The 23,819-nt window shown below is 30.2% G+C and overlaps 1 protein-coding gene and 3 non-coding genes across 6 annotated transcripts in view; 1 reads left to right on the plus strand and 3 right to left on the minus strand.

Moving 5' to 3' along the window:
* Positions 1–23,819, plus strand: part of LOC123014291 (DNA-binding protein D-ETS-3) — an 80,254-nt gene that overhangs the window by 24,771 nt on the left and 31,664 nt on the right. For 2 of the 3 annotated variants that reach the window (XM_044413328.1, XM_044413327.1), the window contains exons 5-6: positions 9,919–9,969; positions 19,531–19,602. In XM_044413328.1, coding sequence (XP_044269263.1) covers positions 9,919–9,969; positions 19,531–19,602 — 123 coding nt within the window. The remainder of the gene's footprint in view (positions 1–9,918; positions 9,970–19,530; positions 19,603–23,819) is intronic. The other variant, XM_044413329.1, reaches the window with a different exon arrangement.
* Trnai-aau lies at positions 12,778–12,851 on the minus strand. The gene has a single exon. It is a non-coding gene; the product is annotated as a tRNA-Ile (tRNA).
* Positions 14,008–14,081, minus strand: Trnai-aau. The gene has a single exon. It is a non-coding gene; the product is annotated as a tRNA-Ile (tRNA).
* On the minus strand, positions 14,461–14,534 carry Trnai-aau. Its single transcript has one exon. It is a non-coding gene; the product is annotated as a tRNA-Ile (tRNA).

Below are 23,819 nucleotides of genomic sequence, written 5' to 3' on the forward strand. Positions count from 1 at the left end.
CCCTGAAAAAACTGAAGTAAATAAAAACTTCAAAATTCTAGAGGATCAGATGATCCTCTAGTATTTTGAAGAATCGATTAATCTGGTAATACATAATTAGATGGTAAATGTGCCTAATGTCGACTATTTCCAATGGTCGAGCAATAACATTTAAAAGTAAATAAAATTTATAAGTAATAATTTATACAGGGTGTTTCACACAATTTTACGATGCTTGCGCCTAACGTACGCACCCAAATACATATACAAAAAAAAAAAAACACTGGATACAAAAAATACACATTTAATTATTTAATTTTTGGAAACCCATGACAGTAGTTGTCAAACTAATCTAACAAAAAACATTGTAATTTTTTAAAGGGTGAACAAACTAGTGAAGATTATCCAATTTTTCAAAATATGTAATCGAGTTCGTATCGGAATATGTATTATTGATTGCATCTTACAGACGCAGGCCTTGTATAATTATGTGAAACACCCTGTATATAAATAATAAATAAATAATTTATATATAAATTTATAAATAATTTATAAATAAAAATAAATAAAACTTAAAATAATAAAAATATTTAAATATGGCGAGTAAAATATTCTCCTTTCTATTACCCAACAAGTTTTTCCGCTAGATTCAAGTTTGAATATTGTGGTCACAAACTGTGTGATCATCCACCCGTATTTTGCATTTTTTGTATTTTTGTGTTGTAGAATTTTTGGTACTAATGATTAAATAAATAATTCGACCAAACCAATTTTTGGACTCGTTTTAAAAACCAATAAAAATTAATAGAAGACATAAGTGAAACTTTCCAAGGCTCTCCCTGAATCAAAATTCCGTTGCTCATAGGTGTCATAAGTACTAAATTCTTAATTCCGTGATAATGCCTTTCAAAGATTTTTTGCATAATACAATTTCTAAATATTTGTCAAACTATTTTCATCATTTAGGGGCTAATTTCAAAATATTCTTGTCAGTGTTCCAACATACACTATGAGTAACTTTACACTACTTAATGCCATAAAAATCTTGAAAATCAATTTTTGTGACTTATGACTCTCTTGTCGCCCATATGCGACTCAATAACTCAAAACCTTTTGAATTTTTCATTATTTATTTTTAATTTCAAAATTCTTATTTTAAAAATAAGATAAATTTCAGAATCCTTTTTGAGATTTACTGCCACATAGTGTTTATTGAAGTATCAAATTAAAGAGCATTTAAAACTCTATCAAAAAAAAATTATTTTGTCATAAGAAAAAAAAAACTTTTGCAGACCTTTTGTTTTATGTTCTCTCGTGTGACTAAAAAGTGTTTATGGAACCAAGAATTTTTGATGATCACCGCCTCCTTAATGAAATGTATCAATATCCCGCCTGGGCATTTCGTAAAAAATGCATTGGAGCAGTGATTCCGATTTTTTCTTAGTTACGGGAGTTACTAAGGAAAAACTGAATGATTTTGAATTAATTAACGAAAAAATAACGCGATTAATAAAAGCTGGGAAGGAAGGATACTACAAAACCAGATACGCCAAGGAGAATTGATACTATGAGGTTGAACAATTTAAGCTAAAAAACTGGATATGTCAAAAAATTTCCCAAGATTAAAGCGCCAACGGGAATCAGTTGTACTCAAAAAATGCCCAGGCGAGAAAAGGATTATTTCTATGGAGACGGCGATGTTGGTGATATTATTTGCTTTTAGAATAAAATAATTCATGAAAAATGAAATGCTTTAAATATTATCTTCTTTTTAAAAATAAAACTTTTTACCTTTTGTTTTTAAGTTGTGATTTTTTTGACAATATGTTACTGTGAAAACTTGTTTTAAACAGTCATCAGTCATCACTAAATCATAATCTTTATCATTTTTTTAAATAATAGGTTGCCATTTAAAACGATTACATACATTTTTATATAAATTAAATAGTTTTTCAAAAAATAAATATTTAAAAGAACACTGTTTTATACTTTTTGTTCATCACTTTGTATATCTAATGGGTGTTTTATTATTTTGTTGTATAAGATTAATAAATTTTTATTTACTCAAATTTGTGTAACAAAAAATTCAGAAACACAAAACAAGAAATTTAACATTGGGTTAAATAACCAATTTGCAGTTTCGTGTTTGAGATAAAAACAGAATTTAATTGTCTTTAAGTATAAAGTACACAATTTTCTCACTTTTCTCAGCCTCTGACGTACCATTTTTCATTTGCTGTCATTTCAAATTTTTGCATTAATTTAAAACGTATTACCTCGCGGAACTAGTGTTATAGTGTTGGCAATAAATCGCGCGCTAACCGATTAACCTGTTAGGCTAATTCGAAATTCTCGTCTCACAAAAACGCAAAATGGATTTCCACAGCGTAATGGTAATATTAATGGCAATCTACCTCGGGACCCAGTTATTTCCTGAACTAGTGAAGTTCCACGGTATAACGAAGAGTTTTTGAGAGATAGTACATTAGATAATCCGGGCGGTGTTGGAGCTGACGGGCGCAGAGAGTGTTATCCGGGTTTAATTTAAAATTAATATAGCACAGGCGGCGACTGCCGGAAATGAGCTTTAGGAGGTGGTGTGGGTGGTAGGAGTGGAACTGCGACGACGAAGCTTCTCTTCGCAACTTTGCAGGGACTAACTTATTAATCCTTAGCAGAAGCATTGCAACCGAACAAATTAATTACACCAAAGTTGAATATACAACTTAGCCAACCATTGCATAAAAGGAAAATTGTGATCTTATTGAAAAAAAAAATAACAGAAACCAAATCATCGTTTACGTATAGACGTCAAAGAGTTTTAACTTGTTTAACTTAATTAAATAATAAGGTGTGTGCAGAATGTCTCATAATTATAAACCTGCATACTATGTATAGCCTGTTTGCCTGTTTTCTACTAAACTTTATTAAAAAAATATAACATTTTCAAATCAAAATAGTTGTAGAAATTACAATTTAGCAAATAATATTTATAGAAACATGAACTTTACAATCCTACATAATTAATTGGCGTTATTTTAATGTGTTTTTAAATGCAAATTACTTTTTAACTATTTTTTCTTTTAATTGGACACTCTGTATGCCATTATACAGAACTTGGTGGGACTATATTGCTGAGAAGTATACAGGTATACGTAATTAAAAAATTCTGAAAAAATCCTTATAGTCAAATTTAACAAACTTATTTATGTTTTTCAATTTACATAATTTTTTTAAGTTCCCATATTTCACTATTGCAAAAAATTGTAACTACATATTCTACTTATACATATACAGGGTCATGGGCGCCCGCAGAGGGGACAAAAAAAGAGTCGAAATTAATAATAACAGTTTTGTTCGTTTGTTTTCATATCACTCAGTTCGTGATAAAAATGTAAATAGTAGTTTCTTATTTCGTTCATGAAAATTTAAGTTAGAACGAGTTTGTAAAAAATCAAAAAAATCTTTTTTTATATAAAATAGCAACCACTATTATCCCAGGGGGGGGGGGGCAACGGCGCCACACTGTGTGCGCCCATGTACAGGGTGATAAAGTTTCATGATTAAATTTAAAAATTAATTACCTATTAATTCTTCCGAAACCACACTTGAGCTATTTTATAAACTTTTACTGGCTTTTTGAGACACAGAAAGTGCTTATTTTCCGGCAATTACTTTATTTTTACTCTTACCAGTAGCGTGCATATACGGGCACTTCACTAGATATTTTAATTTTTTTGTTTTTATTGTTATTGTCTTTTACGTACGAGTATATTAGTGTTATTTTTCGATGTAGAATATGTGGTTTCAGTTTTTCACAACATTAAGAAAAAAAACACCTTGTATAACTCAGTAAAAAATTGCAATTGTAGATGTTGACAACACTAGTGTTGTATATCTAGATATGCATTAATATTACGACATTTATTTAAAATTCGTACTTGACAACAATTTTAATAATTGTACAGGGTGCTGCATTTTGGATGTCTGAATGAGGAATCTCCGAAACTAAGATGTTTAGCCAAAAACGACTGATACATTCTGAGGCTCATTTTTCGAGAAAATAATATTGATTAAAACCGCATCCCGCTTTTGTCGTCTTTTGTACTGTACTTACGAGTACAGACAAAAGTTGACATTTGGGCGAAATCTAAAAAAAATCATATCTTCGTTATTATAGAATATACGGATTTGAAATAAAGACATTATACAGGCACTTTTTACGGGGAATTTAATAATGTACTTAACTATTTTTTTTCAGTTATTTGTTTAGCCGTAATAAGATAAACTTGTATTTTTTTAAATGGAAATCATAGGCGGCTATGGCAATTTTGAAAAGCTTATTTTTTTCTGATTTAAAAAATATATGTTTGTACAGAATATTTTTTTATAATTATACTTAGAAAATGAAATACATATTTTGTTTGATAATAGTTGGCCATGGAAAAACTATTTCACTCCAAATGTGTAAATAATAGTCAATAAGAATTTTGTGAACTGTAAAATAGATAAAAAAATAGATAAAATTATAAAAATTTTAAAAATACGATACGTTAGAAGTATTGAACAAATATGCGAGCGCCTCAGAACAAAATTATTACATATTTTTAAAAAATCCAAAAATAGGAAAAACAAATGTGTTAACAGTCAACACAATTAGAAAAAACATTTTTTTGATGATCCAATGGAGGTAGAATAACGTTTCACATAGACGGAATTTGGGTATTTGAATAGCCATATCGTCATTTTTGTGTCATATAAAATATATTTTATTGAAGAATTAAAGCGGCTTTTTTACCAACACTAAGTATCACTAGAAGTTACAATGGTAATGTTAGCTTGTTTAAAAACAAAGAAATGTTATTAGTCGCCAATAAGTTGATTTACGATTTATTTTGCATTTTTTTCATTACTTAGTACTTAGAAAACTCTTTCATTAGTGACACTGGTTGAATAATATATTTTAAATCCTTTTAGTTGAAGATGCAACATTTTTTCATAGCCAACTGCGAACAAAAATCAAAGATAATTTTTTACTAAAAATGTATTATAATAATTTGTTACAAATATATATTTTTTAGATAAGAAAAAAACAAGCTTTTTAAAAATGACATAGCCAACTATGATTCCCATTTAAAAAAATAAAAGTTTATTTTATTACGGCTAAACAAACAACTAAAAAAAAATGTTAACTACATTATTAAATTCTACGTAAAAAATGCGTGTATAATGTCTTTATTCCAAATCTGTGTCTTCTATAATAACGAAGATATGATTTTTTTTTAGATTTCGCTAAAATGTCAATTATTGCCTATAAGTCGAAAACAAAAGACGATAGCTGGATGCGACTTTAACCAATATTATAAACTAAACTAAACTAAACCTCTTAGTTTTGGAGATTCCCTATTCGGACATCCAAAATGCAGTCCCCTGTACAAGTGAATCTTCATTTTTATGCATATGTAAGTATTTCTCTCTATCACCTTTTAATGAGTTGGTGCAAAACTTTTTATGTGCCCTGTACTCGTATAATAATTATTTTTTTGATAAAAATAGTCTGTACCTTTGAAGTTAAGTTGGCAACATTACAAAACATGATATGAAAATTGATATATCTCATTTTCTGACTCTACATTATTATGTTGCCAGTCTAATTTCGGTCAAAGACTACTTGATCTGATACATATTTACACAATGTCTTATAAATTATCACTAGCCGAATTTGATTTTTCTAACAAGCATAATTTTTGGTACCAGTCTTAAAACACGCCATTTGATTTATAATGGTAAAAATAAAAAACGTCACATTTTTAATTTATATTTTTTCACCCTGTATTTGTCAAGCGAGTTATCATCTGTCACAAATGTATTGCAATGTAGTTTTTTAAAAGTAGATATAAAACAAAATTTATTTTAATTTTGTCTACCTAAATTTTGTTACTTAAGTAACTATCATTCATTGCAAAATAATTAATGATTATTAAATTTAGTTAATTGTGAAGTAAATCAGTGTGACCAATCACGAACCAAAGTTATAATTTGTATATAACATAAATCTTTCTTAAGAGTTTTTGACACATATGAAAATTAATTACTGGTTGCAAATAAACATGCCGATTATGTCGCGATTTACCACTTAATCATTTCCGCCTACCTGAATAAGAATTATGCAAAAAAGTGTAATGTATTAATTCGTCGAGTCGGCAATCGTCCGAAATATAACTTTTGGAGTCATGTCCTCTGTTCCGATAGCATCGCCTTGGAGTGATTCTCAGCACATAATTTCAGTTAGCACGGAACGGCAGCCGGCGGCGGCAATCGATGTGGCTGCCGGGTTGCTATGGCTACACTTCCGGTATGCAGCGCCACCGTAGCGGAGCTTTCGGTACTAACGGCGTGACTTATCGCTCGCCGCCGCGCCGCCGACAAGACAAGCTTTCGCCAAATTACCTTTACACCGCTTTACCTCCTCCACCTCCATCATCATCATGGAATTATTGAAGTTTCTCTCTCGGTTTTGTTTCCAAAAGCACTCGCAAACAGGGAAGAAGTTGGTTTTATAATGTATTGTGTTTGATAAATGGAAACAAAGCTTTCACTCTCGGCTATAATTTCAGGAAAAGAATCGTTCTTTTGATAAGATTATTGCAATGGAGGTTACGGACGAATTTTAAATGCTTCATTATGAGCCAGAGTCCCGAAAATGACACGATTTTGCTAAAACTCTAACGAAAAAAAAACATTAAATATTTTCGGAAGCCTTATTTCTGAGTAAACAAAAAAACTAAAATTTTTAATTTTAGTTCAGTTACTTGCTTATTGTTGAGCCAATTACCAATATTTTCATCCATTGCTTAAGCAAAATTACTATAAGTTTATCTAAATTCTTAGCTTTAGAAATCGTAACAGATTCTGTAACAAGTTTTTACGGAACTAAAAGAAACATTTAATTTTGTTACAATCTTGAGAAACCTCGATAATTTCATAGTTTCAACGTCATCACCAATGCGCGAAAACTCAAAATGTTTAAAACAAATTTTTTTGCATAGTGATTATGAAAGTTGAATTTTTATCACGATTAATCGTATAGAATTTTAAAATTAATTAATTAATTTTAAATTTTAAACGATTTCTATAGTTATATTTCTATAGTTATTTCTATACTATATTTGATTTATCAAACTGATATCTTTTTGGTCTTTGGGATTCTTGGGATTATCACAATGCAAAAAAATGTTGTGTACAACTCGTTTTGAAAGTCCTTTCTTTCACTTATTTGCTTAATTAACGAGGGCTCTCCCCAAGTTCATGAAAAAAAGTATGACTTTCAAAACTAGTTGTACAAATAACTATTTTAGAATTAAAAAAAATAGTAACAGAAACCTTGTTTTTTATAATAAATACGAATAATTACTGTAGAAATGTGCTTAATTATGCGTAAGTATATGGTAATAAAAAACATATAATAACAATAGAAAATTCACTTCCCAGTGGGAAGAAATTATTTCTCGACAAAAAAAGAATTCAAAAACTGATTTTTGGTGCTTTATTCTATCTGATCAGAGTTTGCTGCCTCTAGATTTTGATAAGATTATTTTTCAGTCACTTATTTCTGGGACAGTCTGTGTTAACTTACAGTTTTAGTTTTAACAAAATAAACCGTATTAGATTGTTGTTGTTGTTAATGTTAAACAAATGTTTTTTTTTTAATTAAAATTTAAATTTTAAATAAATTAGAGCATTTAATACCTATTTAGTTAAAACAAAGCTTATACAGAATTGTATCTACAGCACCTACAGCATGATTCACAATTCACATAAAATTACGAACTGGATCAACACTACACAGGTATTCTTTTTTTATTGTTAAAAATATATTTAATTTTAAGGTAAAAGTTTCCTATGAACATGTATCGAAGGAATTTATGTAAGAGAGCTACATCCCCTGAAAGAAGTGCATCTTTTAGGTTTTTTCTAATATTTCAGAAACCATTGTAGATAAAACTACAAAATTTGGTTCAACTTATGATAACCTTTATACATCCAAATGAATTTAAAGATATAATGTCGAAATTTTTACTGAGAAGCGTCCCAAACTGAGGGGTTTAGGGAAAAAGTACCCATACTATTTTGGCTATTGTCACTTTCAGCCACAAAATTCTCAATTTCATTGTTTTTCCCAAAAAGAAGTTTCTTGGGTTTTTTCGATACAACTTAGTGGTTTTGAGTAAAATCAGTTTACAATTTGTCTTACAGACCATAAAACGGATGAAAATTAAAAATTAAATTTGTTTTACTGTTTAAGACGCCCGTGATTAAAAATTTTGACAACTGATCTTTGAATGTGTTCAGGGGTTTATTAGCTGTATCAACTTTTGTAATTTTATTATTCTGCAATTTCTAGAACGCCAAAGTAAATACAACTTACTGTTTTGGGAACAAACGTAGTAAACAATCGAATAGAGTCTAATCAATAGCATTAAATAATAGATAAAAAAAGGTCAAATGTCAAAAAATAAATGTCAAAATCTTTTGACAGATAAAATTTATTTACATTTTTCTCGTGTTCCTGTTATTTTTATCTTACTTGGCATTTTTCTCCAGGGCGCAAGTTCTTAAACACCCTGTATAGTAAATAAAAAATTGTGATAAAATTGTAATTTTCAGCTATGTATTTTAAATTATTTTGGACAAGTTCTTGTTCGAAGTTGATAAACATTTAATCCAGTTTAAGTTAATTAATTTGTTTTTAAGTAATTTAAGAAGGCAAAATAACCCACAAGCTTTATAAATCCAACAAATATTTCTAATAGGAATAAATTACTCATATTTTCCCTTAATCCTAATAGGTACATGATTCTGATTTTTTTGTTCTTTTAATTAGAATAAAATGTAAACGCCATCTACTCCTTACTATGTATTTTTGGGAAAAAATTACTGGTTTGTGTTAATTGCAATATTAGAAGTAATAACAAAGAGCTTTTTAATTGGATTATTATATCAAATATGTTCTTTTTTTTTAAATACACAGTGCATTTTTGCAGATTATAGGGCAGAATAAAACAACTCAAAAATATTTTTAACAAAATATGATTAGATTTGAATAAATAATAATCATAAGAAGAAGAAACTCTTTAGTATTTTTTTATTAAAATTTAATGCAAAACAATTATTATTATTCAATAAAACTTAAAATACCGACTTATTCACCTTTTAAGTGCTAAACAAATCTAGTGTTTGCAATTTTCCTCTTTTTCGTTGTTTTCCGGTGCTTGTCCGAAATAAGTTTAACAATAATGAATATGAAAAGCGTTGTAAGGTAATCTAAAAAAGGAAATCTAGGTAAAAACTCATAGATAGGTTGGAGACAATAAAAGCAAACGTATTGTCAGGAAGAGATTCATCCCCTCTAAATCAGTTCACAAGGGAAGGAGGGATTTATTTATGACGCAACAAGCCATTCGTATCTGGTTCTTCTGATTGGCCGCCATTCAACCCCTAGCTCCACCTATTCAAAAGCTCGGCGTGAAAATACAGTGAAAAAGTTCACAGTTGATCATAAATGTGCTTCATATTCGGGCAACTTGACAGATTACTCTAAACGTCCGCGTGTAAATTACTTTCGACGGTGGCAATAATAAAACTTAAAAGCGGTGCAATTATATCATTCTCCAACAGTGATAACAAATGGTGTGCGTGGTGAAATATTGAGTTATGCAAATGAGGGAAAACGATGATTAAGGTTTTTTGAATTTGTTTGTGATTCCGATTTAATATTATTATTGCGATGTTGGATATTAAACCGACGGCCGATTATCTCAGTAGAAGCTCTACTTTTAGTAACTTCTCCATGCTCTTTGCTGGTAATTTGATTTCTGAAAGCGATGATTTGGAGAGTTTCATAATTAGGGAGAATTTTAGAAAAAATTGTTTTTGCAGATACGTCATACAAGGGATCATGGAGCTCACATGCGACGTCACAGTCACAAGGTAGGTTTATTTTGATTAATTAAAACATTTTTTTTAATGTTGGTGGTACATAAAATTATTTCACCATTCGTCATTTTTGACAAAACGAATTTCAATTATTAAAATATTCAAAATATAGGCATGCCGTTTTGCATTTTCTGAAAAGAATGTTTTAACTTGCTTTTATAGTAATTTTTTTTTACTCATTTTATAAAGATTTTAGAACGTAATTAAGTGAGAGTATAAATAAATTAAAATGATATAAAATACGGTTCTACAAAACGAAAAAGTCATACTTTAGCCACTGAAATATTTTAGTGATAAACTGATAAATAAAATATTGTATACAACTCGATTCATGTGAGATCACCAATTGTAAGAAGCAACTGAAAAACCTTAATTTTTCAACCTTCAACATTTTTTAATTATTTGTTTGTTACTTGTTTTTTCACTTTTTGTATGTATTCGCTGCTATGTATTTTTTAATGATTTCGAAATATTTTTTAACATTAATAAAAATACATATGATAATAAGAATCGACCCAAACAAGCTCTTTTCTGAAATAAGACTTAAGAGTAGAGCTCGTGCAAAGAAAGATCAACATATTGACGTCCTCAAAATAACTAGCAAAGGGCGTTCAAATATAGAAAATTAATTTTAAAAGAAAAATAGAAATGTGGAAAATGTATTTGTAAGAAAAAAGTAGTATAGTGCCTAGTTTATGTCCTTAAAAACCGTATTCTATAACCAAATCAATCAATCAATTCAAGGACGAAGAAAAATGTCACAAGAAGATTAAGCTAATTTAAAAACAATTTTGTTCTAACGGCTCCTTCGATCCAAAGTAAAGCTCCACCACTGACAAGTTACCATCTCTTAAATGTGATAGTGTTGATCTTTCGTTGCGCGAACTCTACTTTAATAGTGAAATACCATTTTTGTTTCGTTTCTTCAGTTAAATTTTTGCTCAAAGTTGACAAGCTATGTACAGTGTGTCCCCGGATAGGTGAAACGACTCTTGTAAAAGATAAAAACTCTTGATTTAAATTTTCATTTTTTGAAGTTCAACCCTGCTTTGTTATAGACTAATTTCTAACATAATTTTAATTCTGGAAAATCAAGTATGCCTTAGAAATTTTCAAAAAACATATTTTTCTGTAAAGTAAAGTGGTTTTTGTGTAGCAAATACGACAAAAAGTTATTAAAAAAAGTTTTAGAATCAACATCTAGGCCCGTATATCAAATTTCAAAGTCATTGACCAACTAAGATTTTTTATTTTTTGTGTTTATTAATTTACAAATCAAAACATTCTTAACAGGTTTTTTATTACAAATAAATAAAATTACATTTAAATGATTAGTAATAAATACATTTTTAACGCTTCTATTAATGAAAAGCAATTACCTCAGAAAAAAATTAAAAATTATAGTTGGCCGATGGCTTATACAGGCCTAAATGTTGATTCTTAATAACTTTTCTTTATAAGTGTTTGTAGTATTTGCCACATAAAAAACCCTTTACAAAAAACAAGTTTTTTGAAAACTTCCAAAGCATACTTGATTTTTCAAAACTAAAATTATGTTAGAAATTAATCTTTACTTAAGAAGGGATAAACCTCAAAAAATGAAAATTGAAATCAATGTTTTTTTATTTTTTACAAGAGTCGTTTTACCTATCCTATCCGGGGACGTGTTGTATATGTTCTGTTTGTATATGTAAATTATTGCTTCCAACATTTTAAAATCAGAGCTCACGTTGATAAAAAATTTAACTAAAAACAAGAGATTTTAGTACCCCTTTATACTAAAAAAATTAAAATAAGTTTTATTCTAAAATAATGAAAACAATAATTAAATATTTATCAATTGATAAAATATAATTATACAATTTAATTTTGGCCTTCAGTTTTGGGCAGACGATTCTAAAAATTCAATTTGGCCCTACATTAATTACATTTATTTACAATGACTATAAAGTATATGCCGATTTGTTAACTTTTAGTCTCTTAGTCGGGAAGTAATTTCTGTAGGCTATTATTCGTTAATAACCTTTAACGAGTCTATCAAATGTCAACAAACCTCGGTGAGAATTCACTCTATCTAACCTCGGCCATAGATTTGAGCAGCCCTCCGGGTAGTAACATATTTCCCAACTGGGTTGTAATATACTACTTCTTTAGTTTTTGCAAATTTAGCATTATCTTATTAATTATGGTGTACGTATTAAATTTAAACCGTATTTTTCGTATGTTCTTTATGCGTTGTAGTTTTGAATTCTCGTGATTTAATTACGCTTGTATTTGGGGTTGAATCGAAAAATCGGTGCAAAAAGAAATTCCATTATCCACCGGTAATAATGAAAAGCGTCGAACGGGAAATAGAAAATTCCCGCGACGGAAAAATGTAAAAATAAATGACGGAAAATCCTCGACATAAACCAGATAACCGAAAACGACAAATCGGCTAATAGAAATTTCCTCACCGGCTAAAATAAAATCTCATAAATTCGTTGTTGATTTCGGTGGGGCCTTCGTTCTTCCTCGTCGAATGAGAGCGTGAAACTCACGGCAGGAAATTCGCCACCGGAGTCGGGAAAGCGAGAGGCGCGGGTGGTTTCCTGCCGTTCAGTTAATAGAAGCCTCCACCAAGTGGCTTCCGTCGGTGAGGAAACAACCGACAGCTCGGATTTTTACTAAACAAATTGAAATGACGTTTTACCATTTATGTTCTTTCTTTCATGTTCACACTTTCAAATAACGTCAATAATCACATTTGCAGCAAAAAAAATGCAAATTTGTTAAATTTAATTGTCATTAACAAAAATATACTGGCCCATGAGGGGATCGAACCCGCGACCTTCGCGTTATTAGCACGACGCTCTAACCAGCTGAGCTAATGGGCCTGTTATCAACAACTTTCACTAACAATTTTCGATAAAAAATAAAATCATTCTATAATTTATAAAAAAGCAGTTTCAAAAATAATACATACTACTAATAAATATAAAACACTTTTTGAAAATTCCACACAATTTTTAACTGTAAATTAATTTGTTCCCAAATTAAACTATAAAATTATCAAAATTGTTCAAGCAATATATCAATTTTTGAAATTATTCTTCTTAATACGTTATATTATTTATCATTACCATTAGGATTATGTTTATTAGGTATTGTTGATGTTACCTACAAATTAAACCTCGCTTATCTATTTTGTAACTTACTGTTGTTTATTTTAATTTTGCTTAAAAAAATATGAAAAAGTTGACTAAGCCAAGGTTGGCACCCTTATTGATCTTTTAATTGGGGTTTATCAAGGTATAATTACTTTTATTCTACAGCCAGTCTATTATTAGGTCATAATACCGTACGATCAAAAACAAAAATTAGAGTAGGCGTCGATTAAATGCTACAGTTGGCAACACATTGGCTGGGAATTTGGGCTGAAAATTTTCCACACAAACTGAAAGTAAACATGACCATTCACCGTTTTCGTCTTGTACAGCATTTTTGTAATAACTTACAACAATAAAAATTTTCTGCTTTAAAGTGAACATTATTTCACTCAAAATGAATAAAACGCAAACTTGTCAAAGTTTCCGCTGACATTTGATGTCAAAAATCAGGATTGCCATCTGAAGGACTTTAATCCTCGCCTACTCTAATTTATTTTTTTTTCTGATCGCACGGTACCACTACTAAGAGACGTCTTATGATATCAACAAAACACATAAGTTTTATGAAAAATATATAGCAACTGTCTCGTAATTAGCCCTGCTTACTTCCGAATAAAAATTAATTTAACAAACGTCACTTCAAAACGTCAAATAAAAATTTTCTTAAATGTTAATTTAGTCTATATTGTCTGCTTGTGGATAAAAAGTTGTATTGCATACGGGTCTTACAATAAATAACTATTATCTATTTTAGTTTGCATAATTTAGTTAAAGATGTAATTGTTACAAAATATTTATATATTTTTATATTATACTTGAATATATTATTTGTAGTGTCTATTCACTTTACAGTATTCTCTGAAACAATTTGTTTGAAAAAATGTGGCCCATGAGGGGATCGAACCCGCGACCTTCGCGTTATTAGCACGACGCTCTAACCAACTGAGCTAATGGGCCTTACATTCACAAAAATCTTTGATAAAATTGATAATTTTTGAAATATTTATAACTCGATAAGGCAAGATTAGTTAAACCTATTTTAGAGTTTAATTCCAAAGTAAGCATAGCAAGATTAAATTGGAATTTTCCAATTTTTTACTTAATTCACGAATTACTTGAATACAAAAGAGAAGAAAAAATTAAAATTAAATAAAAAAATGAAAACAGTTGACTGTTGTCATACAATTGTCCATTAACTGTCATTATTTCAAAAATGTTTATCAGACATAGAAATTTAATACTTATTTCAAATTCATAATCATATTTAAAATTTTCATTTGAATTTTGATTTAAAGTTTTTTTTATAAAATAATGAATAATAAGAAAAAAAAAAGGATGGCCCATGAGGGGATCGAACCCGCGACCTTCGCGTTATTAGCACGACGCTCTAACCAACTGAGCTAATGGGCCAGCTTGCCAAACTTTCTCTCCAGCTAGTGAAAACCAACACACTGAGCTGAAAACATTTTCTCAAAAATTTTATTCAATAACTAAAAAATAAGATACGGCAATCGTATGTACGTGTTTTTAAGTACAATATTTTTCAAAATTGTTCAATGCCAAGTTATAAAATACGTAATACGCATGTTTCAAAAACTCGTTTTTTAGTTAATAGTATATAACAACCGAAGGGAGAAATATTGCATTATCCCGAAGGCTGAAGTTATCCAGACAAAGTCCAAGAGTGTAATTAATATTCTTGAATTTCCCACCGAGGTTTGAATACTAGTTTATTCACAATCACATATTTTTAAACAATATTTGTTTTTCTAACAAAACTGATGCTTTGTTATTACATTGACAATCTTACATAAATCATTTCCCAACCAAAACACAGAAAATGACGTACATCTTTCTCGACTTTCAAAAAGTTACGAAACAACATAACTGTAGCAGATCTAGAATTATTTTAAAACAGAGTCAAGTACTTTTATGTCGAAACCGAACACCGCACGAAAAAATGTTGTACTTCATTGTATTGAGAAGAGAATTATTTAAAATACTTTTATGACGATTACCTAAGCTTGGTAGCAGGTCATTTGGGTTTACCAGAAGGTGATGATACTCATAAAGTGATTAACTCTGTTTCCAAATATTTTTAGATTTACTATAGTATGTACAGTTGCGGAATTAAAATTTCGGGCAGTATTGTCATTTTCACAATGTAAACTCTAAAACAACCTTTACATTAATAACCTCATTTTTTACTGTTGTCATGTTTATGTCATTTTAACTTAAAAAAATAGCGTCATTGACAGAAAAGTTAATTGTCAAATGTCAGTCATGATGACAGTAAAAGGTAGTTTACAGTGAACTTTTTGAAGTGACAGAAAAATACTGCCCAAAATTTTAATTCCGTAACTGTACATATAGGGTGTTAAAAAAATGTAAATATTTCAGGAATAATATGAACCAAAACAATAAAAAAAGTCTTAATAAACATGGGTTCGCAAAGTAACGGTTTCAGAAGAATCAAAGATTATTGGTTTTTTGAAACATTTATTTGCAGTCTGCTGTTCAAACAAAAACGAGAAGCTTCTATTAAGAATTCTAAAAATTTTCACATTCGATATCTCCAAAACCGTTACCTACTTTGTGGATCTATATTTATTAAAACTTTTTTGTTTATTTTGGTTCATACTATTACCTCCTTAAATATTTTACAATATTTTTAACACCCTGTATGACTTACTATAATTGTGAACATTTCTTAGATTTTTAATAAATAATCCAATTCTAAATTTTGAGTTTTGGTTTTATAAACCGCCTCCAATAGTATATTATAATACTAATTTATAAGCAAGCCTTAAAAACACGCGCGACAGGTTTAAGAGCACGACGCGTCAGGGGAGTGCTTTTAACGTCGTAAGTGTTTTAAAGGCGCTTATACACGAGTGTTATACGCTATTTTTTATTATACCTGCCCATTTACGATCTTTTATGAGCATTGAAAAAATGTGAATTTACACAATAAAATTATCAAAGGTTGTTTGTGAATCGTTTTCGTAGAGACGGTTACTAGTTTACGTTGTTAAGCACATTTTTTCACGTTGTAATTGGTCCAGACATTTCACTATTTCTTGTTACCTAGACAACTTTAAAATTTCAGCGTGCTATAAAGGCCAAATTACGAACGCTGCAGCGTGTTTTAATTTAGGATTATGATGCAGGTATAATAAAAAAGTATTATTTTTTTTGTTTTTTATAGGTATCTGTTTCTCATTTATAAATGTGACAAATCAGAATACCTCATACAACTATAGTGACCTATAGTTTTTCTTTTACAAAAATGGTGGATGCGCCGGGACGCTTGATCCAATTTAACCCAAAATAAAGATTTTGATAAACCTACACTAGAGTTTGTGTCTTTCGCATAAATAAGCATGTCTTGGCGTTCGAACGGAAGTAACTCAGTTTGTGATACGACAAGTGCACCACAAGCAAACACACTTTGAGGTGGCGACAATCGTCAGTGACACTAGCCTCGGGTTGTCAAAATTCACACGAAACTTCTGATCTCAAGCACCCGGGCGTAACGTTGGCGGTGGCTCGCAGCAATTCGGGCTTTGACTGCCATTATTAAGTTTGGATAGCAAACTAAACGCCTGAGGAGCGAATTTCTCTCTCATATTGCATATGATAGCTAGAGATTAAAGTTTGCGTTTGACGGCGAGATGAGAGGAATTTCACACAAAAAATAAATGGCCTGAAAATCACATCACGATGACAAAATTTTGGCGAAGGAAATAGAAATTGATTATAAAGGAAAGAACATGTCGAATATCTCACATTACATGTCTTTAATATCTGTTATTACATATTACTTATTGTTGCGAATTTAATTCCCAAATTACAAAACTAAAAATATTATTTTTACAGATACACTAATAGTATATTATATCACAAGGTAGAGAATAGATTTGTTATAGCCAAGTTGCTACGCATCTCGGGAAATAACAAATGCGATGCTATAAAAATCTTCTCTACCGTGTTTTATACAACATTTTCACACAACATTTTTTTCACTACTTGCACATTTATTACCCAGAAATACAACGGTGAAAAATATAACCCTACTTAATGGATATGTTGCCTTAGACGTAACATGTCGTAATTTACAACTACAATTTTTGTTAATTCACTATTACCTACAATAATTAATTACTTACCTGAGTTATTAACTTAAGTTGGAAGTATCAAGTATCTTGTTTTAATCATAATTGAGGTTGTGTCATTTTTGTACTTCTGCAACTATTAATAGTACATTACAAGCGAGGTGGTAAATATGGCATTACCCCGAGTGCTTATGTATACGATCGAGAGGCGCCAGCACAAGGGGTAATGCCATTACCACCGAGGTTTGTATGCTATTTTATTCACAATCACTTTATTTTCAGTAAAAACTTTGAGTAAAATAAAATTCTAACAAAGTTAAGTCCAAACGTGGTAGGCCATCCAAATGGTGTTTGATTTTTGACATTTCAGAAATCTCAAAGAAAATATTGAAATAATGTGTGATTCTGATTTTAAATCGTCGAAATGGAGCAGTGTACTCCCCCAAAGCAAGAGAAACTGCTACAAAAGCAATTGAAGACTAATTTAGCAAAATATTATGCGTAACTTGACAATTTAAAAGAAAAAATTTTCGGTATTTTTGTAATTTTAAGGTTGGCTATCCTGCATATTACCGCCCAAGAGAAGTAATATTATTACTCCTCATGATATTTAATGATGTGTTTCCCAACCTTTAAAAGGTTAGTAATCGGCATATTACATTAGTGATTGTAAATAAAAGAATTTATCCACAATCATTCTATAAAGAGACTTTATTCCACACTTTAGATGCGTATAAAGTATCACTTTATACACTAGTGGAAAAAAGTAACTTTATTCCACTGTTAGTAACCAGCGCACCGCGTAACAACTTACTACGTTTAACCGAAAGCACATTTGGCGTGACGTTTAAATGTCAGTTTAATTTTTAATTAAGTTTGGAATAATTTGGGTCTGTGATTGTGGATGAAACATTATATTGCAGTCGTGTATTAGTCGCGTTTTATCCACTTAAGAAAATTCACCGCTCGAACTGACGTTCTCGCGGTTAAACATTCTTGCATGGATAAAACGCTATCTAACACACTTTTACAATAAATAACTATTTTTTAACTTCATAATATAAAATATTTGTTAAAATAACAATGAAACTGCAAAGAAAAGGGGAAAAGAGTCAAAATCTGGCTCACTACCGATAGTATTTTAACAAGAAATTTGTTGTTTTGACAGTTTCTGATATACAGAAGATTAGAGTTGGAGTTATTCTAATGTTTTTAATAAAAAAATTTAAGTCTTTTTTATTTGATTTTGCATTAATTTCATCTCGAAATACTTCCGTTAGTACTTGTGATGGTAATAGTTTTCAATAAGAATATTTTGGAAATATTTGTATCAACCCTCCAACATCGGCATTTATCCACAATCCATTGTAGCCTTTGGTCCATAATGAAAATGATTATTAACTACTAGGAAAGAAAAACAACTTTACAAAGTTTCAACAAACTAAATAATGGTATTTTTTAAGGCTAGTAGTGGAAAAACAATAAATATTTATTAATTTAAGGATAATTTGTCACAATAATCGGCCCTAGTCTTTTATGTTTTTATTTTTGTGATTTTCCGTGCAAGTGTGAAAAGGGCTTTCGATAAAAGCTAATAGCAATAGATTTAAAAGGAAAATAAGCGAATGCATCGAAGCGTGTTGAAGATAGGACAGGGAATCGGAAAAGGACATTCGCTCCGGGAGTCCGGGAAGGAAGGACTCTTTCCTGTTCCGGGAACCCAATCAGACTTCAGAAGAATAATTGATAACAACTGCATACCTCTATGTCGTTTGATTTTTTCATTCCACACAAACGGCGAGATAACACCCGAATTCCATTAAATCCAAGCTTTCATTTGCAATCGCTGAATGAAAATGTCAATCAAAACATTAAGATAATTTTAACTCCCCTTTTATCAAACGTCACGCATTTTCCTTTTGTATTATGTATTTATATTAAACTTTGGCCAAAACTACTTTTCGCACCCAATTCAGTTGTTTTCGTCCAGGATCAAAGGACTCGTGATTTCTCTTTGATGTCTTCATTGTCGCGTTTTCGCGTCGAAATAGCATTAGGTGAATTTGTGAAATATTTGTATTCGGAGTAGGTTAGAATAAGTCGAGGGTGAAGAGAGTGGCTGACTGCCACCCTGCGGAAAGGATTCTCTTGTCGGTTTCCACGCGAATGGCCGCCAAACACGGTTGAAGTGAGCCGTGGAAACAAAAGCTAGTCGAGCGTATACAGGATTTCAGTGTTGTGTTTCAGAATGGCACGCATCATGTAAAAGATGACTATCGGATTTGTTTCAGGCTATGGATCGAATTCGTTGACGGGAATGACGAAGGCGAGTCTGGATCCGCATGGACATCTTAGGCAGCCAGGTGAGAGGCGAAATTTGTAACTGTTTTTATATGTTAGTGTAAAAACCTTGCATTTTTAAATTACAAAAAATCTTCTACAGAATGTGTACTGAAGGTACAAATGTGAGTTTTTGCCTTATTACCTATGTAGTTGCAGATTTAATGCAGATTTAACTGCATCGTCAAAGATTATTTTAAAATATTTAAAGGAATTTAATTATTCGAGGACTTAGGGTCAACTTTTTTTAAATGAAAAGACACAATTACCAAAAAGCATAAAACCAAGTGGTTTTTTAATCATTTGCTGTAAAAAATAATAATTAAAAATTAAAGTGCTATAAAAATGGATCGTCTTTTGAGAATGAAATTTTGTTTTGTATTTGAATCATGCGACTTTATTCAACCTTAACTTAATATAATTATGAAAATATCTCTTGGGTGGTGATAAAAGACATCCAACTGAGTTAAAAGTTTCCATGACAAAAAATTGTTTGATTTTTTTTCCGAGGTATAGCTATTCAAAGATTAGATTTTGGGTTAAGTTTTTAGCCGTTATGATTATGTAATCTTAAATTTAGTTGACTGAACAGATACCTGTTCAAAAAAATCACCAATTTGTGTTTTATCATGTAAAAAAACATTTAACAAACTAGCAAATTAAACAATAAATTAAATGTGACAACATCGGAAACAAAAAAAAATAAGTTGCCTACATGACGATGAAATTGACAGTCCTGTTTTTTTCAAAAAAAAGCTGGAACAAAAATTTGAATTCATTGGTCCAACATATTTGTATCACTTTGTATAAAAATTGAAATAAAATTTAAATATATAGTTGTAGTTTTTAGATCGCAGCATTTGTAAAATGTGCCATTTAAAAAAATAAAATATTTCTCAAACTTAAGAACAAACAAGTTTCGAAAATTTTTTTTTTGACAAACGACACATTTTTATAGTACCGTAAGATAAAAAATTATCTTGTTCAAAGGTGGTCATGGAATGGAAAACGTTTGTGGTTGCTTATATCATTGTTTTGAAATAATTCTGTCAATGTTTGACTCATTAACAGCGTCGACCTACAACAATTATTTTAAAATCCATGACCATCCTGGACAAAGATCATTTTTGATCTCACGGGACTATAAAAATGTGTCGTTTTTCAGTCATCAATAATCATTTATCAATCAGATTTTTCAAAAATATTAGTTTACACAAAAAACTTTCTGTTCACCTGGTATTGTGTCCACAATAAGATTTGATAAAAGTTGTAAAATTGTGTTTCTTTTGTAAGTTTCTGTAGTTAATGACATTTTTTGCAAAATTTTGATAAACTTAATTTTTTTTGCATTTTTGTTTTCAATAATAAAAAACTAAAAGTTTGCTCATTCGAATTGGAAGCTTTTGGAGTAATTTTTATTTGTTTATCCGCCAACGTCACAAAAGTGACTACTTTTATGACTAAATGTCACAAGTAAAGCTTTTTTTTTCAGCCGTGGAGTAAAAACTTTGCGCCTGCGTGTTTTTACTTTACCATGACATTTACCAATGTTGTCTCTTCAGCTACTTTAGCAATTTTTGGAGAAGTACATACATTGTAGATCATCAGCATTCGACATTTTGTACTACTAACTGCACTAGTTAAATTAATAACCACTTTTTTAATTCTTTTTTAATTCCAACACAAATTCCGATACTGACGCGTGATTTTTTTTTATAAACATTGTTATGTTTTTATTACTTACAAAGCGTTCTGATTATTTTATTCATTTACTTGCTTTTTATATTGATCTGAGTACGTATGCGGGTAAAATAGTATATGTTATTCGGAGTAAAAATGAGTTTATGTAGGTCACTACGTTCGTCAAAATAAACGTTTAGCTTTGCCACATAAATTACCGCCTTTACTCCTAATAACCTAATACATACTCATTTTCATATTTTCTTAAATAACATAAAGTTTAGCAATTTTCAAACAATCTCTTAGCTTTGAATAGATAATCTTGTACATTTAAGTGTTTAAATTTTGAAATCTTGAATCAAGCAAAGTCTCGATGTTTCTTTCTCTTCGACACCAAAATTTTATAGTAAGCTATTATTTTCTTAAGTAAATTTACAGTAATTTTTTTATTTATTGATAAAAATTTAGTGAAAAAGTAATTTCAAAATAAGTTTGTATCGGCATTTTTAGCTTACTGTTCTAGCCATTTTTTCCTTGTGAAAATTGAAGTAGGTAGACGTTTGATATATTTTAGACTAACGTTATAATGTTATTTCAAAAACTATAGACAAACTATTTTAAAACAAAGAAAATTTTATAGTAAGTGATAATAACAAAAAAAATATAGGGTGTCAAAAGGACATAGTATAAAAATTGACAGTTTGATCACTTTCACTTAGCATCTTGGATAACAAAAGTAAATTTAAAAAAACTTAAAATCCTAACTTTTCAACCTGCAAAACTTTACTTTTCTATTGTTAATAATAAAGGTATATTTATAATTTTGCAAAAAAATCTTAGCACGTTCCTGGAGTAAAAAGACTTAAATCTATGCTGATTTGTCAACTAAACAATAAAAGCAACGCCTTACTAATGACTCACCCTGTATAATTTTGATGCGGTAAAATCAAGTATGCTTAACGTTCTACGGTCACGAAAACAGAAAAGTACCTTTTTTGTTAGAAACACTTTCTTAGTGCTAGAAACGCTTACAAATTTAATTAAGAAATGACATGAATTCGAGTGCCTTGTTTCGTAAAGACTCTCCCTTTAATTAAGTTGCAAAAATAGAAGAATGAGCAATTTTGCTTTGGTTTGTGCTCCACTTTAAGGGCAAGACCTGTTTGCCTTGATAAACCCACTGACATCGTCACATATGAGCACAGCTCACTTCTTTATTTGCACGCACATCCTGCAGTGTTTGTATAGGACTACTTGTCGTAATGCACGACTTTACTGTGTCAACATCACGGATTTAACATTGATTTGCGAAACAGCTCCCTCGTCTTACAGCACTGACCTTAAATTTGATTTTTTGACGACGCGACAGACGTCTTTGCTCCGCAAGCACTAATTTATTTTGGTGGTGGCGTTTCAAAGCGAACAATAATTGTCGATCTGGTCGTCCCTGAGATAATGTTATAGCCTAGAGCTAGAATCGGGGAGTTGTCTCCCTTGTGTCCAATAAGTTGCCGATCAAAGCCAGATTCAATAATTACCTGATTATGTCCCTGTGCTGCTGCTGATTCAATGATTGTCACATTACCCCAAACATTGCTCCCTTGTGTTTGTTATGGGGCATTATTGCAGAACACAGCGCTGCAATCAAGTTTTCATTTGATGATCAAGGTGCCCCATTATTGCATTTTGACATCGATTTACGATGCTCCTATTTTTGCTCGAGAGGCTGTCTCTCTATTATGAGTTTTTTGCTCACAATAAGGAATTAGAAATAAAAGCCAATTTTTTGAAAAATCAAGTTTTTTTAATTAATTATTCCTAGTGATTTACATTTGCATTTGGTAACTAACAATTTAGAGGACGAAATTAATTTGATAAAAATTGGGCTCTATAAAATGGTTAACACAAGATTTGTATTAAACTTTTTGACCAAAAAATTTTATTAAAAAAATCAGAAATAAAATTTTGTTTAGACGCCAAAACAATTGTAATGGCTTCGTTCAAATTAGAATTAAATAGTCAAAAATTCTTTTAGTCATTCAGTGCTTAATTAAAAAGTTATGTATAATGGCATTTCAATAAACATATTTAAGATATACAGTGCGATCAAAAAGTGTGTCTATCATGCAAGCGTACAAATTTAAAAATTTAATTTGCAAATTATAATAATAATTCTATCATGCGTTCAATTAACTTTCAGATCAGAGTGAGCTGCAATTTTGATATCAATTTGGTAACACTGAATATTGTAGAGACAAAAGATAAACATCTGTGTGACAAAAAATGGTTGCTTCTGTCTCTACATCATTCAATGTGACCAACTTAATTTCAAAGCCACAGGCCACTATAACAGTTCTTTTGTAGAAAATCTCTATAATATACTCAAGTCTTTTTTTTCAGATGATATTTTGGCATGATTGCCAATACAAGCATATATGTAGAAACAAAATAATTTTTTTAATTCAAAAATATTTAGGTATTTCTGCTTAAGAAAAAATTTCTACAGTCGATATATCTTTTCTCAAGTTGACATTTTACCAAAAGGTTTTTAATTTTATTT

The sequence above is a fragment of the Tribolium madens genome, unplaced genomic scaffold (genome assembly GCF_015345945.1).
Source record: "Tribolium madens isolate multiple individuals breed KSU strain unplaced genomic scaffold, Tmad_KSU_1.1 Scaffold_97;HRSCAF=244;Tcas5.2_LG3a, whole genome shotgun sequence".
Lineage (NCBI taxonomy): Eukaryota > Metazoa > Arthropoda > Insecta > Coleoptera > Tenebrionidae > Tribolium > Tribolium madens.